General features: G+C 41.1%; 1 protein-coding gene across 9 annotated transcripts in view; it reads right to left on the bottom strand.

Moving 5' to 3' along the window:
- Positions 1-17,108, bottom strand: part of ikzf1 (IKAROS family zinc finger 1 (Ikaros)) — a 20,137-nt gene extending 3,029 nt beyond the window's left edge. Inside the window, exons 1-9 of one of the 9 annotated variants that reach the window (XM_029449640.1) lie at positions 16,897-17,098; positions 16,652-16,785; positions 14,746-15,448; positions 10,341-10,394; positions 10,056-10,169; positions 4,196-4,465; positions 2,491-2,658; positions 966-1,091; positions 327-461 (exon numbers count right to left, since the gene is read on the bottom strand). In XM_029449640.1, coding sequence (XP_029305500.1) covers positions 327-461; positions 966-1,091; positions 2,491-2,658; positions 4,196-4,465; positions 10,056-10,169; positions 10,341-10,394; positions 14,746-15,079 — 1,201 coding nt within the window. In that variant the 5' untranslated portion in view covers positions 15,080-15,448; positions 16,652-16,785; positions 16,897-17,098. Of the gene's footprint in view, positions 1-326; positions 462-965; positions 1,092-2,490; positions 2,659-4,195; positions 4,466-10,055; positions 10,170-10,340; positions 10,395-13,319; positions 13,341-14,745; positions 15,449-16,651 lie in introns of those variants that run through there. The other 8 variants (XR_003833518.1, XM_029449641.1, XM_029449639.1 and 5 more) reach the window with 8 other exon arrangements.
- Positions 17,109-17,820: the final 712 nt, after the last annotated feature.

Below are 17,820 nucleotides of genomic sequence, written 5' to 3'. Positions count from 1 at the left end.
TATAGTTACATATTCTCTTTTGTTTCTATTTTGAGTGCAATTTATTTTCACAAAACACACGATTAACAATTCATTTAAGTGATAGCATTATTTCTTTCTCCAAAATTGTCTAAAGATACTGTGATAATATCATTATGGTGAATTATTTTGGCCACTATATCATGTAGTTAAAATGTTATATCCTGACAGCCCTAGTGCAAAACTAATGAACACAAATCACATTTCAGCTCCACCTATGCAGCTCTCATAAGTGCAGCAGTTACACACATTTTCCAGCAAAAGCAACGATATTGTATTTACAAAAAGGAAGCAGATTCAGCCCTTACCCACAAACTTCTGTGGCATAGTGCTCTTACGCTTAGCTACATTATTCGCTAGTCTGTCTAGCACCAAGGCTCTGTCAGATCCCATCTGGCTTAAGTCTTCTCTCTGCTCATTCTGGTTGCTTTCTTCCTTTACTACTGGAAAGCAAGACAGAAAAGTAGATTTTAGAGTCAAGGTGATTTGAGTTTGTCCCGTTTAAAGTGATGAACTGGCGCCTGATAACACATGAAGGTATTTTATGGTCTGATGCAGTTTTTCTCACAGAGCACAGAGCAGACTATTCTGACACATGTGAAGCACTTGGTCTATAAATAAAGTAGTTGTTCATGTTCACAGATAGAAGTGTTTCTAGGCTTCAATGCAGAAGTGTACAGCACCCTGAACATTAAGTATCTGCAGAGTATATATGGACACTTTATACTGACAACATGATTCAATTGACTTAATTATCTTGCAGTCATTTAAAATAGATGCATAACTTCTGCATGAGCCTATATTCAGACGTAAATGACAGTAATTTGACCTGACCTGTAGGAGCATTTAGTATCAGCTTCATGGTGCACTGCTGTTGCATGCATAGCAAGTCCTGCACTCCATCAGATTTAGGTGTAAGTGAAGTGTGTTTCTCGAGAGGCACCAACCTGTGTAAATGCTGTTCTGCAGCCCCATGCACTGGAGGTAGTTGTGACACCTCTCCTTGTGCTCCTCGAGAGAGCTGCGCTGCTTGTAACTCCGCCCACAGTAAGCACACTTGTGAGGTTTTCCAACTGCAAAAGAAAATAACATTAGATCAGTGATTAGTTTGGTTACACAGTAATGATTCAACCTATAGTTAAGTTAATCTGCTCTTCTAAATGCCCTTTTTGGTATCTGGAAAAATACAGTGAGTGATGGATTTTACATTTCCAGTTTGATTGGAATAAATAGAGGAAGACAAACTGGTATTTCGTGTGAAAGTCAGACAAAATAAAGGGCACTACAAAGATTTAAAACCCGACAGAAAACCCAAGGAGAAGACCTGGCAGTACTGCCCACACAGTTGATTGACATGTGATCTTTGGGAATTCCAGAGAACAATCCTCCCAAGTAGATAATTACATTTCTTGGTAAAGCATGAGCACAACTGTTCCTAATGCTGATGTCACTGACCTCATGTCCATTTACATTTCCAAATAAAAACGTACTCATAGTGGGTATTTTATAAGCTGATTCCTGTGTAGACTTGATTTCATTTTTTACATCAACAAATTAAACAAAAAATGGATTATTTCCCCATTCTAAGTGTATTCCTGGTCTTGTAGAGAAGGCTTTTAAACAAACAAATAATAGACCTACAGTTGATAATGTTAATAAATTAAGTATTGAAAATACATATAGTAAAATAAATCAAATTTTTATTGTGGTCTGAATTTTTGGGAGGGAGTAATGTGGGAACCGTGCTGGGTGACATATTCATTATTACCATGAACTTTGGCAGTGTAGTTTATTTTGTTGTTAAGTCAATCTCAAAGTCCTGCTGCCGTAAAAACTTGCTAGTGGACCAAATGTGTATTAATCCATTACTGAAAGTAGTCCCAAACAAATGCACTATTTACTCTAGTTTGAGTAAAAAGTACCCTGATGTTTTATGAAATAACTTTTTCAAATTTAATAATTCTTTATTTGTGACCTTTTTATAATTAAGTTTAGATGTCCTTCCGTAGGAATGAATCAGCTTGTCACAAAAGTAGGGAAGTGGGATTTGGTGAGAGTAACTCAATGAATTCAGTTCAGGCCTATGCATACCAACTTGTGGAGACTTACAAAGTGCTTCAGATGGAAAACCCATCACAATTCTAGCTTTAGGTTTGGTCACTTATTGTTGTCAGTTGAAGGTGTAATTTGATTTAAGGTAAAACTGGTATGCAAAAATCATTTTGCAGGTTATCCCTTCACTGCAGGCTTTGTAAGGCTACTGTTTACACCCAAAAATGTCATTAACACATACTTCTGCAAAGCATTTGCAAAGAAAAGTGACACCATATCTACACCCTGTCAACTTCCCCTTATAGGAGCTCTCACTGTATGCACTGCAGAACATGTCATGTCTTTTGTAAAGGCACCCGGCGGTCCCAGAATTAACACGACTGCAGAAGTTTTCAGTGTGTGTGAAGTTTGCACACTCACCCGAGTGGGTGCGTAGATGTCCGCTGAGGGCGTCCCTCCTGCGACAGGCGTAGCTGCACAAGTGACACTTGAAGGGTTTCTCCCCTGAATGGAGCTTGATGTGACGCAGCAGGTTGCCCTTCTGGGTGAAAGAGGCACCGCACTGGCTGCACTGGAACGGACGTTCTCCTGAGGACAAGAACACAACAGACGCACATCACTGTAAAGAGGCAGATAAAACACACAGAAAAAGATCAGAAAAAAAGAATAACTTGTATGTTTTACTGGCACCCAATTGTTTTTTTTGATGTACCCTACCAGGCAGTTCATGGTTTGTAATGTTTTTCCTGATTGCACCACTCTCCCTAACATCCCTATGATTGATCCCTCCACTGACAAGAATAAAAGCACAAAGTCTTTGTCTTTTCTATCTGGATGAAAACGTGTGCTGCTGCTGTAGTAATGCGGGGTCACTGCACTACAAGCATCCCGGGCGCCAGAACAAGCCAGATGATGGAGCGTCTCCGCGGCAGAGAGCGATCCAGCAGCCTGTGGGAGGGTTTCACAGCAGAGTGACACTCTATCTCTCCGTGCTCCCCCTGCCCCACCGACTTCTGGCGCTCTGATCGAACAAGAGCCTTTCAGACTCAGCCTGCCAGTTCCGTAATGCACCATTGCCTAGGTCAATTTGATCTGAAAATCTCATTTTTTCCTCTTCTTCGTCTCTAAAATAAGAGCGGCACATCACAATGCAAATTCAGCCTCATTTGAATAAAGCGAAGGAAACACTTTGTGTTGAGAGCCAGTCTTCCTGATCAGCGCTTCTGGAATAAACCAATATCCAGCCTCTCAGAGTGTTGTGGCATTCTGTGAGAACGTTTTAATATGCCTTTTTTTTTTCAAAGGCCCCCCATAAAATAAGAGTCACCAGTGAAGCAGCAAAAATATATAAAAAAGGAAATTCATTAAAAATGCATTTCAGGAGCAAAGACTCACCACAGAATATTTTCTATTTAAATAGGAGGCACTTCATTATATCTTTTATTGTACTTTCTTTTGCATTTACATTAGTCTAGTGTTCCTTTCTTCCATTTTGAGTTTCATTAGTTTCTAAAGCTTGACAGTTAAGTGCCTTTTTCAAAAATGTTCCCCACCACTGGTTTGCCTTCATTACAATAGAATATCAATTTGGAAATTTGAGAAACTTTTAATAGCCAGATAATTGTCACTTCATAGAGATTCCATTTAATTGCTGCAGATATCCTGAGGGCAAGTTTTTTTTCGGACCAAGTTCATCTCTGCTACTTTTATCGCACAATAATTTGATCAGTTGCTGTTGCTTGTTATGTGGTCATTTAGATGAACAATAACGAGCGCTAATGGTGTGCTCAAAGTCTATCTCACGCACGATAGGAAGGTTTACATGCATACAGCCAAACGCAAGGACCACTACTACCACTGAGTATAAGGGGGACTGCAAACATCAGAACAGGCACTAAAGTTTATTTGTCTATCTGGAGTGTTTGTGTGGAGGCAAAGAAGACACAAAGCTGCACAGTGACACTGTTTGCGTTAGTGGGAGATAACTACTCTAAGCTTCATTTTCGCCATTTAAAGTCTAAATATGGGCGGGAGCCACAGCAGACACCTTTCTACCCCTCATCCATCCTCTCTAACAGTGAACATGGGTGCAAAGGAAGGGCAAGAAGGATTGCAGGTGGCTTACCGGTGTGGCTCCGCTTGTGCACCATCAACACATTGGGGCCAATGCAAACTATCCCACAGATATCACACTTGAGCTTTCCGTTGGGCAGCCGGATACCGCCGGCCGAGGAGAAGGCCTTTGCTTCGGGGCTCGGCTGTGAGCCGTTCACCTTGACCCCAGAGGCATCGATCACGCGCAAGTCTTCCGCGCACTCCTCCTCCTCCACGCCATTCATGTCACAGGCCAGCCCATTCTCCTCATCACTGCGAGCCTCAACTTTAATGTTACAGGCTGGAAAAGAGGGCAAGGGGGGGGGGGGGGGTGCCACGGTTTAGAATACGAGCATGGTTCTTTCATGATGTTAAATACTAAAGATGGGCAATTATCAGTGTGATATTGATACTGTGACATGAGAATAGATAGAGCTGCTGATTGTAACATTGTGATGTAGCCTGGAAGTTGCCTTTGCTTACTCTGAAAGGCTTCATAATAGGAAAGTGAAACGATTTTGTGAACCTATTTGACTGTCCCAGCTGAATGAATACATGTTTGGTTATTATATTATTATATCCACTTTACCTCACTGAAGGGTTTTTAAATGCAAGATCATTTATCTTTTTGAATTTGGACTTGGTGTATTGTGTCATTAATATTGTTGTTCTTGATCTCACTATTTAAAATGTTTATAGTTTATACATTTTTCAAAGTTTTGGGCATTGTTATTCTTAAATTATTCCTTTTTATGCTTTTTATTTTGGTGATATGTTTCCATAAAGTTACATTCACTCTGAATGAGACACATCATATTATGTATTAGCGCCTTTGAGTTACTAGAAAAGCGCTATACAAGTCTAATGTTATTATTATTATGTGTTTTAGTGACTTGTTCAGATAAATTACATATGTTGATGAACTCAAACTGTGTTTCTTGTAGCCATGAATCTGAACTTCAACATGGCCGGGCGTTATTGTCGTCAATATGGTTCTGTTCATTCCCTCCGTGCTCTGTCGGGATAGACGCTGTATATCATAGCACTGCAACTGCATTTTAATAGAACTAGGGCAACAGCGGTTTTGCAATGGCAAACCTACATTAGTGCACAATGCAACATTTTCATGTTTATGGATGTTGCAACGAAACTCCCCCTCTTACTTCAAGCCTTTTTGTGAAAGGCCTGAGAAAGAATCAACAAACATCAGATAAGATCAACCTGCAGCCTACTCGTCTAAACTGTAGACTATACTGCTTATTTATTTTAAAATAGCTTTCTTAGTTTCATTCAAGCGTATGCAGGTAAAAACCATGCTGACTGTTTGAGGATGTCAGTGATGAAGAAACACAAAGATCATCTCACACCATCACACTTTGGTGAAACAAATGACAGCAAGATAAACAGGAAACAGAGACACAGGAAGCAGTGTGAAACTAGGGACAACAGCGGTGTCTATTAGAGCAACCGAGTGCGATGAGCACACACAGGCGCACGTAAGACAAACACGTATTTGGCCTTTTCATTATTCAGAGGGGTCTTAATGTTTGTAATGCAAGGTACAGAGACTATTATTTATGTTATACTATAATATTTACTGTAGTTCCCAAAGTGATCAAAATAGAGAACTGAACTACCAGCTCCTTCTTTTCCCACCAGAGCACTTTAGAAACATATAAGAGAACTGACAGATCTTGCAAGTCCCACAGCTAACAGCCTGTGGTTTGCATGTCACGGTGGCAGCCTGATTTCCCCATGCCTCTACCTCTGTTTAAACAACTGAAGAGGAAGAAGTGGAAATCATGAAATATAGGAATCTATGGAAAAGGGGAAGCTTCAGAAAGCCCTGTCTAACTGTAATACCAAGAATTATGGAGAAGTGACAGAAAGGGAAGCACGGGAAGGAATTGTTAAACAGCCTGTAACTGAAACATGGTTGGTTGTTGTTCTTCTGTAGCAGGAGTCTCATTTTCACTCAGAGCCACCAAGGGAACATAAATCCCCTAAAGTACAGTCTCCCATCGAGAGCAGGAGGTGGAGCGAAATTTGAGAACTAACAGCGTTGGATCATGAGATGTTTATGATCGCTTTTCCGATCAAAGTCACATAATCCGATCGGCCATCTCCACTAATTCTTTTTTCAATTTGCTGTTGCATGACAAACAATCTGCTCATCTGTTCAAAGTTTTTGGACAAACTCTCTTGTCTTTTGCTGAGCAGATGAGATAAGCAAGGCACCAGGCGTGCACGCATAGGGAAGGAAAGGCTTCACAGTTAATACAAATACAAACGGTGCTCAAGTTCTACTAAAGTGCAAAAGCTGATGGTGGGTTAAGGTACAGAACTGTGTAGTTACCAGACACAGGCTACTACATGTGCATCCAAAACGTAATTGCTATGCAAAGAGGATAACGACTCTCGTAAGTGCTGCTATGTGTGAACAGTCCGTTGTACTCCTCCAATGCAGTCAGATAAACTCAAAAACCTCTTCTTCTACACTATCCATTATTATTATTATTATGTATTGCTATTTATTCATTACTTTTCAACTATGTATTTCAACTGTGTATCCATTACTTTAAGCTCCCATGTGTACACCTTCTGTGACATGTGTCCCACTGACTTGAGTGTTTGAGTAGGTGAAATAATTACAACCCACTAAGCAGTCGGAGTCATCGTTTTTGGAGACTTTACGTTGCACATGTTGCAAACCATGAATTTCTCACTTGAACCACCAATGTGTTTCAGTCAGGCAGAAACACTTTAATGGTGATTAAAGGAGGTTTTGTTTTATTATAGGGCAAGTGATCGGGTTCGCTTCATTTGCATATCAAAGTGCTTGAAAGCAAAACTTGATAAGAGGCTACACCACTACAGCCTTTGTCATTTAAAATATGGTTTTAGCCACATATCCTCTGCTTTTCTGGGTAACTGAAGTACTTTACTAATGTCAACAGAGTTGTAAAATGATGTACCAATAACAAGGCTTAATCCGACAATTACATGGCTCAGTATTGGCAAGATGTTATTCTGCACATGGAAATGTAGCTACTGGTCCAGGAATAACTCTTTAACATAAGAAATATGTTCATTGTATATTGGCATTTGTTTATTCTCACTGATTTCAGAATTGTTGGAACAATGCTCTAAAAACCCTTTAATGTTTCTCTGTGGCCGTCAGTTCCTGAGACATTTAATCCGCCAGCGAGGCTCTCAGCTAAAGCAGACAGAAGGGAACCATGACCGCTCGGCTCATGGATATGGGGAAGTTGTGACTGAATTGGGAATAGGAAGAAGACTTTTTACTTTTTATCTTGTTTGTCACAGTCACACATCCTGATTTGCTCGTTTTGGGACGAGGCGAGGGTCAGACAAACAAAACAGGTCGCTATAAAATAGTTAGAACCTGGTGTGGGTCCAACCCTCAGATTACAGATACAGGGGTCAACACACACTGCGGTAGAGAATAAGACAATGATTAATACTGAGAGGAGTGACTAACATATATAAAACAAAGCTATAGTACGAGTGTAAAAGAAGAAATAATCAAACTATATTGACAGAGTGGATAGCAGAAGCAACTTAGCAAGTGTGTTAGTTCTGCAGCTTGGAAAGAGCCTGCTGGAGGTTCCTGTTACGGGCGTGTGCTGCTCTCACTGCCTGAAAAAATAACCCCGTGAGCAAAGTAGTAGAACCACATATGTTAAACCACGCCAGCCACCCTCTCAACAAACTGCCTGCTTTTCCCCCTCACTACTTTCTTTTTTCAAAAACTCGCCTCCATGTTTTCGGGAACTAGACCGCTCAGTCCTCCTCTTAGTCTCATGTCTCTGAAATAGCAAACGCTCCGTCTGAATCACCGAAAGTGAAAGATAAATCATTTCAATGGGGTGTCGAGAGGGTGATCTTACCGCCTTGTAACTTTAACCAAATGTGTCTCCAAGCAAAAACTACTGTTCAGGCCACACAAGACAATTCAAATCATTTGCATTATTGTGACAACTTTACTCACCACACTGATATGGACACCAAAAAATGTACAATTCATTTTGACCTACAAATCTCCCTTACGGTTATAGGTGCGTAACTTGCAGCCTTGTGAATGCGCAGCAACACTGACGATCCCAGGCTGTGAAGACTTATTTGCAACAGGAAACAACCTGGCTTTTGAGGTTTTGAGCTTTTGATACTTTGAGGTCCCATGTCCCACATATAGTCACCTTGCTTTTTGCCTTTTTTTCACTACAGAGAACTGAGCAGCACATGATCCTGAGTGATAATTATAACTCATTTGGGCTTTATCACAGAGGCAGTCATGCGAAGATGTAGCAGATACTTGCACTTCCCTTGTTTCTCTCTGTCCCTATATAGACACATGTACACACACACTCATGCGAAGTGATCCAACTGTTATAGGGAATGAACAGAAACCCATAGAACATATAGTCAGACATACGACGGCAGCTGTGCCCTTTACTCTCTTTACCTACAAATCATCGGCTTTCTGACTATTTCCCTTTTTTTCAGTTGACGGAGATGAGACGTACACAGTCGTATAAAACATAAGCTTTACAAACGCTCTCTAACTCAACCTAACACGTCAGGCGATTTCTGCTTTTGCTGAGCTCGGCGCCTCACAGCTCAACAGTTGAGAAGAAAACAGAGAGAGAGCCTTTGTGAGTAAGCGTGTGTGTGTGTGTGTGTGTGTGTGTGTGTGTGTGTGTGTGCATGTGTGTGTGTGTGTGTGTATGTGTGTGTGTGTGTGTGTGTGTGTGTGTGTGTGTGCAGGTGTGTGACCCATGTGGTGTAGTGATGCGCTGATCTCGGCCCTGTTCCTGAACTCTTTATCTCCAGGAGTGTTGAAACTGTCTGATGGCAAGCTCTTCTTAGGAAACTCTTACACATCCTATTTCAGTTGAGCCGAGTTGCACCTCTTTTTTTTTTACACATTTCACTTCTCGAACTCGTCTGACTCTCTCTGTCTCTATCGTCCATATCTCCTATCTTTGTGATTGGTTAATATTTAATAAATTCAATAAATGACTCGTGTGAATTCACCTCATCTGATTGCATCTTGAAGGCTGTGACGGTCGCTACCCTTTTGGACACGTGGATGTATTAATGAGCTTGAAAGCTATGAATTTCATAAACAAACAATAATAAGATGCAAAAATAGAACCTGTTTTATTAATGCTATTTAAACTTTATCTTATGTCTGATTCATTCTGCTCTGATCTAAAAGCGATTAGCTTTTAATGTCCAATAATGATTCCACCTTGAACATTTCCTCTTTTTTTTCTTAAACCACCCATGTTAGGAGACTTGAGATAAATATACGCCGCCGATGTGAATCCCCCTAGCATTCTTCATCCTTATTTCCACCATGATATTCCCTGGCTTGATGTTCGCAAACTCAAATCAAGGCCACATTAGCTATTCCTTAAGATTCGGCTTATTAATGACATGCCATGGATCAAAGGGATTTTTTTTCTTTACCTTTTTCTGCCAATGACCTAAATGTGTCTCTTTGCAGCTTTAAATTAATTTTTCCAAGGGATTTGAAACGGCAAATATCTCCCTCTGGATTTGTACGGGATTAAGTTATAACAACATTTTTATGTTTATATATATATATATATATATATATATATATATATATATATATATATATGATACTGGCATTACTTTCATTTAACTGTTGGGTGCTTTGGAATTGAATCCATTAGTGTCGGGAAAGGCACTGCAGTGTGTTTGACTCCTTGTGATTGCTGCTTCATGGATACACTCAACTTAACGTAGAAATCACACACTTAGATGTATCCTTCATTTACACAAGCATCAGTGATGTTCTGAGTGGCCTTGGGTGCCTTTGGTGAGATGTTGTCTCGTACCTTTGTCCCCTCTGTTGTTCTGCTGGTGGGTGGAGCTGGCTGACAGGTCCTCAGGGACGGCCATGGGCTCCTCTGCCTCCTCGGACGCTTCGTTGGCAGGGGGGCTGTCCCTGCCTGGGGAGACACACAGTAGCAAACACCCATCACTCACCACGCAGCCCCTCGACGTGTCTCATTCAGGAGATGCAAAATTACCTCCAGTTGGTGTAAGAGCCTGTTTGTTGGGCCTATTGTATCTATTTTCTGCACTCTACGGCCTTAATCATGCAGTAGGTAGTCTTTTACCTGGCAGCTGGGCCATTTCCTGGGCCTCCTCCGTCTCCATGCGGTGCAAGTACTCTAATGGGAGAGAGATGGAGATGTAGATGTGTGTTAGTTTAATCAAGTGCAAGCTGAGGAAACAACATTATAAAAAGCTAGAGTGGAGTAAAGGGTGTTCTTCTCGGCGTGACTTCTTCACCTCAGTGAGATCACTTTTGTCACCGCCGCAGACACAGCACTGTCCCCCACATTACATTACAAAGAATTACAGACATTTTCATTACAAGTCTGACAGAGAGACTGAGCTTGGAGAGTGGCTTTGCTCTGGCTGATGGGGTCCGCTGGTAGCGCGGAGTTGCTGGGAATGGGCTTTCAGACCACATTTGTTATTTATTGTTAATTTCCTGCCACAAAATCATCCAAAAATGCAAACTGACTGCCGCAAAATTAAGCAGAAAATTAACTGGCCCCAGGTCACGAGGATGCGGGTGTTTGCCGTTCCCAGCTGATCGGCGCTCGTGTTCTCTCTAATTTACTGAGCATGCATCGCTGATTTTGCGGCCTGGGCACAGACACAATCAGAAACAATGAGAGGGGAGGACAGGGAGGGAGAGTACAAGAGAGAAGAAGAGGACAGAAGAGCAGCGAGATAGATATAGAAGCAGAGACGTACATAGCAATGGGAGGGCAAGAGGTCAGAAGAGCGATAGCAGCAGGAAGGCGCAGAGAAAAGAAAAGAGACAGAAAAGCAGGCCGAAGGACAGACAAGTTCTCTTTATTTATGATTTTTTTTTTTTTTTAGAAGCGTTCCTCCGGCCAGGGCTGAATATCTGAGGAGTCACCAGTGCTTGTGGCCCCATTAATAATGGATGGCCCTCAAGCCTGCAGCAGATGGGCCCGACAGCCTCAGCCCCAGCTCCGCCACTTCAAGAAGCCCTTGGTGGGGCCGCTGCCCAGTCCAAGCAGCCACTCAGGGAGAAGTGAAGCTCCCGAAAATAGCGAAACAAGCCCAAGGGAGAAGGGGAACCTAGGCCTTCCTGTTTTACTGACAGATGGCTCCACACATTTGGAACAAATAGTGGGAAGCCGCTCTGTCGCAACGCACAATATTCTGCGGAGTCAAGTCAGGAGCTCGGCGGCCTGCAGACGCCCAGGATGCAAGTGTGAGGGGAGGAGGGCAAAGGTCAGTGGTGCAGAAGATTTGTTCAGCACAACACGGGTGTTGCGTGTTACTCTGTCGAGCTACAACTCCGCAGAGCCCTTCTTCAGCATCTGGAGTTTGGAAATCGGGGGCGGAGGGGGGTATATTCTCATGTGCTCTTTTTTCTGGGCAGATGGTGCGAGGGGAAACACGGATGTGTTGACGGGGGGGGGGGGGGCTTCAGCAGAAATAAAAAAGAGAGTTCCTTCATTCAGCCAAAACCCACTTGCGTAGGCGTATGGAAAGTAAGGTGCTGAAGAATATTCAGGAAGTAGCTATTTTGTGACGCTATTTTCATGCTGGTTTTTTTAGACATTTTTGTAACTGTTTCAAAACTTTTCCCGTTGTGATTTAAATACTGTGTGATGTGGTGAGGTGGTGAGCGACAAAAATGTTTTCCTCCGACTAACCTGCCATAACTAATGTTCTCATTTATTTAATCAAATTAAACAAAATTATGAAAATAGCAGGATTTGAGGATCAGTGTGTGTGTGTGTGTGTGTGTGTGTGTGTGTGTGTGTGTGTGTGTGTGTGTGTGTGTGTGTGTGTGTGCGTGTGTGTGTGTGTGAACTGGGGGCAGGTGGAATCTTTCAACCAGTGAAATGGAAGTCAAAGAAAAGACTTCTAAAACTTAGCGCGGGGGGGACTGGAAAAGTTTTGGTCTGAGTATGTCAAGTGAGGAGAGGCAGGAAGAGGCTTGTGGGTTGACAAGTCTCGGTCTTCCTCCTGTGTGTGTGTGTGTGTGTGTGTGTGTGTGTGTGTGTGTGTGTGTGTGTGTGTGTGTGTGTGTGTGTGTATGTGTGTGTGTGTGTGTTTGGTGAGGGTTAGCGTTAGAGGCGTCTGCTCTAAGTGGGGTGCAAAAGCTACACCAGGGAGCAGGGTGGAGATGAGAAACAACGAAACCGTTAACAGATACTGAGGACCACACCAGCTAAGTCTGGATACCCTTGAGGAAGCTTAGACGCTGGTGTGTGTTTAAATGAGCATACATAACACACAATTAAAATGACGGCTAAATACAGGAATACATTAATAGTTCAATTCAAATTAAATTAAGTTTCATGTGATTACAATTTATGAAATTTATATTTTAAAATAATAATCCAACATTATGGCATAATTTGATAGAAATCCTAAATCTTTAATGGAATTATTAAAGATTCAAACTCTAAATAAAAAGAGGGATTTAGGGCTAAGGAGGTTTATGTTAAATATTTTTTATATGTTTCTGCTTATGACAACTACATTTTTGGAATTTAAATACATCACTACGTAATATATCATTACTATATAAACCCAGCATCATTAATGCTAATCTCGCTCTGATCAAACAATATGAATCATAATTCTTTTTTCTCACACACTTTACTAAAAGTTTCCACTTTTCAGAGTTCCTAAACAGACCTTCTGACAATTAATGAAAATATCTGAATTAAGTAGTTTTTATGAGAAGTGATGAAGCTGTGGGCGCTTTCTTATCAGCCATTAGGATTAGAGATGATCCTACACTGCCAAGCAATGTGGTGCACGGTCACCTTTGTTCATATGCACATGGAGATTCTCATCAGTAATTCATGAAATGTATGGATGTAAGTGGGTAGATAGTGTTAGCGGATGTGTTCTGGGAGCCTATCGAGGGGGTGAGGGGGGAGAGCAAAGGTGCTCTGAAGAGAAGTTTCCTTCATTTGCATCTGACACACTTCACTACTCTGCTATTCAGACAGTACAATCATTTTAATAACTGTCTGCCTGCCTCTGCCCCCTCCCCTCCCCCCCCTCCTCTTACTTCTGTTTCTACTCACAAGAAAGATGATGTATCTGCAGACAGATTTTTCAGCACTTTCAGCTCTCCTCTTTCCAACTGAGACATGAAAAAGTCCTATTTGTGCAGGTATTGGGGTTCCTTCACGAGTTTTAAATAGATCTAACATCTGAAATCAAACAGATTGTTCTACTACTTCAGCCAAGTAATATTTATTGTTGAATAATTGCATCTGAGTAAGATTTAAGTGAATTTACAGAATTTATTAACTTCCCTTAATTGTTTCAAACTAACTAAAATACCATTTTACGTCAAATCAAACTTCAAATCCATTCATATTTGCTAACAAATGTTTTTAGAATATATGTTACATAAAATGAAAATTGGAACAAACTAATGTAAACTCATTGACACGAGCTCCACTTACAAGATACATTTATGAATAGTTTCATTATTTCTTCATTTAATCTAAAGTTATTTAAAAAATTGACAGAGGCTCAACTTAATCAAGAACTTCAGGTTTTGCAACGTGTAGAAAAAAAAAAGATGTAAACACTTTATTTCCTCAACGGTCTGAGATTCTTTCAGTTGTTCTGTCTGGGCGTTGATGAACTACTTTCAGTGTAAGCAGTGTACAAAGTTTCGTCAGTCCTGCCTTCATATGTGTTTTTCTTCCCTTCACACAGACGTTTAACAACTAACTGAGACTGTGGTCCGAACAGGTGAAAACAAAGCTTAACGGTATGAGAAAATATCAGATTTATCGATTATTAATTTATAAAAAACATTAACTTTATTATGTGCGTATTGATTTCCTGTTTAAGCAGCGCTACAGTATTTTAACATACGGTTTGGTTCAGGGCCACCGACAAAACTTGTGTCTTATTCAAAAGTAGTTATTTTGGCTAAAGATATTTATTATAATATTATTTTCAAAGATACAAAGCGACCATCTGAAGTTTACTGAGCGCGCACATCTGTTGCAACAGGTGCTATAACTGGAGGTGTCAAAAACTATTAAACCGGTTTAAATAACAAAAAGCACTTAATCTTAGTATGAAATGTTAGAAATTAGATTATTATTTTAGATAATTCTAAGTGATTAAGAAGTAATTTATCCATATGTTCCCAAAAGAAAAGGACACAGGAAAAATGGGGAACATTCCACTACTTCCGTTAAATAACTGTCTATTTAGTAACAAATGACGCGGAAAAGCAAGTACATTTTCCCGTATTTAATTATGAAAACGTATTATAATTAGTTAATCCCTGTACCATCAAAGAATTACGCGCACCAAACGGGATTTGATGCTGCGGCGCACCTGCACCGAAACTAAAGGAGTCTTTTCCAGTCAGGTGAAAAATGTCTCCTAAAACTCTTGAGAAGAAACGAGCTCAATTTAGAAGTGTTGAACTATCGTTTGAGATTATTGTGGAGCTGAAAAGCGCGGTGGAAGTCACTTTACCTGCTATTCCTTGAGTTTGCAGTATGAAGTTCTTCCAACTCTCCCCGGCTCCATGTGCAGAAGGTCGCAGCGCCGCGGCGGCCCCATGGAGCTGCGCCCTGAGTCCCTCCCCTCTCCACTGCACTTCCTCGTTCCAGCCCAACATGACTATGTCTCTGAGCTCGACTGGGGCATTTTGCTCGCTTTTATCCACAGGCCGAGTCTGCAGCGGGGAGTCGATCCACCGAGCCCTTGGCACTTGCTTTGTGCCGTGCCAATAAAAGCTGACACCCAGTAGACCATTACTGGCAGCCATGCATGAGATGGGATGAGGCGCGCGAGGAGAGTGGACCATTCATTGTTTATTTATTTCATTCTCACCGAGGAAGCTGACAGGGGGGGGGGGCGATGACTCCTTACTTGCATATTGGACAGCTCCCCTTCTGTCACCTGTACTGGCACGCTGAAGCAGTCCATGAAATTAACACAAGTGTTTTCTTTCCCATATAATGAGTTTTCTTTCTTTCTTTAATGTTTCATCCATTTCACTTTGCTCTTTCACTCCATTTATGGCCCCCTCAGTCTCAAAGCTTATGTCCTGCCTCATCACATCAGCGAGTGTCCAGAATCTGGATTATATCAGAACCAGAGCACTTTGGTTCTTTTTTTCTTCATTGTTTCTTTCTCACACTGAGCGCATCCTCGCTGAGTTACTGCCTGGGTCCTGCAGAAGATCATCATGCAGCATTATATTCACTGAAATGTGGGTGCAGAAGTCTACAAACCAACACTATGCCACTGGCTCTTTGAGTCCAAACCCATACGAGATATTTCAGTTTCAGATGCTTCCATCGACTCTCTTACTTTAACATTGGGCTATAAGTTTGGCTGCAAAGTCAATCATATGAATTCAAAACTGCTCTGAAGCAGGTGTGGATAGTCACTAAGTACATTTACTCAAGTCCAAATTTGAAGGTACTTGATTATTTCAATTTCCAGCTACTTAATACTTCCACTCCACTACAATTCAGAGGCAAATATTGAACTTTATACTCCACTACATTTATTGGATAATTCATTACTCTGAAAATACAGATTCAGAATAATAATACAAAATATAATCAATTTATCAAATTATTTATCACGTATTAGTCACCAGGCTGTATATATAGTAGCTGCAACATTAAAGGGATGCATCAATACTTATAATACAATAATATAAAATATATTATTCTGAAATGGATTGTTATGTAGAATGAGTATTTTAATTTTGGTACTTTAAGTATATTTGTATGCTAATTATTTATCTTAAATAACATTTGAATGCAGGACTTTTACTTGTAACAGAGTATTTGTACACTGTGGTATTAGGTATTAGTACTTTGTCCACCACTGTGACTTGAAACTGAGAGACACAACATTAAATGTAAATGAGTAAACCGCCTCCATCACTCTGTCGGCAGCACATATAACTGGATATGGTGCAACACTTCATCTCCCTCCACTCTGCCATCATCCATGCGGATAGCCTGAACATAACATATAAGGGCGGGCCTTTTAAGACGCTTAATAACTACTTTCCAATTTTCTTATAATGCCAATCTCAGTGTCAATCTCTCGTGAAGTTAAAGCCACCGAGTGATGAAAATATAAATTGTGAATTAATATTGATGGAAATTCTAAATAAATAATGAGTTACTCCGCTGGATTGGTTAAAATAACTCACCTCTCAATTTCAGATATGTCCTGTCATTATTATCTCATATGAATAGCTGGTTGTGTGGACCTCTACTGTACTTACTGATGAACTCAAAAACTTATTTAAGGCAGAGCTTTTCCCCTCCAGAACTGACATTCACTGCTGATTAAGTTACAAGAGTTTATACTCTCCCAGAATAAGTAGTGTGATTCTACTTTGTGAATTTACCTTTGACAGTTCTCTGCTTGTGACTGTTTCCCAGTATCCCACCGACTTCAGGCCCCACAGAGCTCCCTTATCTCAGGAGAGGCCGTGTGTGCTGGATTGCTGAGTCACCTTTCGTGGGAGGCTGCCCTTATCTCCTAAGAAACACAACATTCAGTCAGTTGGTTGCAAAAGGAGGAACTTTGGGCAGGAGCACTGTGGGCCTGCTGTGTCTTCACGGCCAAATTACGGATTGCAGCAACGCTCACTGACTTCCTCAGAGCCTCGCGGCCGCCGCCTCTCTCTCTCTCTCTCTCTGGGGTCAGAAGTTGCAGGTTTTTGGATGCAGATAGGTGCAGGATGAGTGTCTCCTGAGGCCACACAGAGGGAAAGCTGGGACTGAAATGTGACTCAACGCTATCAGTGAACGCAGAGGTGTCCAACTGTGACTGTGGCCTTCCATGCCCCAGAGATACTGTCCCGTCCCAGTGACACAGCAGCTTCACTCACTGTAGGTCTGAGAGGCAAAACACTGTCAGGACAATGATTCAGTGAAGGTTTTAGAGAAGTTACTACAGATACGGGACCAATACTCGCCGCTGGCTGAGTTTTCGATCATCATCCTAACGTCTGACTTCTTCAAAACGCATTACATGTACATTTTGAACAAATTGAAGCATATTTTTGCAGAGGGCTTCAAGGTTTTATAAGAGTACTTAATTCTGCAGCCTTTAAGGTTTTACTACATGTATGGGCTGTATAATCCACGGCTGAAAATAAATTTAACATAACCCTCAGCTCCTTCAGGTTAATCCACAACCTGAAGCAAACCATGTTGCTGTAATTAATATCATTACCTGGCAAGACTCAAAACATCATCAGGCAATGTAGCCGGTTGACTACCGAACAATAGGCTCTGGCTGGTTCTTATTTCATGGATCTTTAAGCAGTATTCACAGTTTCGCATTTGGAAGCACGAGCAGCATGTAACCCTTAATTGGTTTCAACACCTTAATAAGTCAAAGGCGTTCAAGACTGATAATCACATTAAATAGTCCAATTTATCTAAAAAGTCAATTGCAAACTGAAAAACTCTCTTTCTTTAGGAATGCATTATGCTGTGAGGATGTCAGAGTAAATTAAATTCCCCCTCTGCACACTAAAGCATCTATTTCCTTATGGTAATTATCTGC

Source organism: Cottoperca gobio, chromosome 15 (assembly GCF_900634415.1).
Source record: "Cottoperca gobio chromosome 15, fCotGob3.1, whole genome shotgun sequence".
Taxonomy (NCBI): domain Eukaryota; kingdom Metazoa; phylum Chordata; class Actinopteri; order Perciformes; family Bovichtidae; genus Cottoperca; species Cottoperca gobio.
Note: the sequence above shows the minus strand (reverse complement) of the source record. Positions and strands in the feature narration are given on the sequence as shown.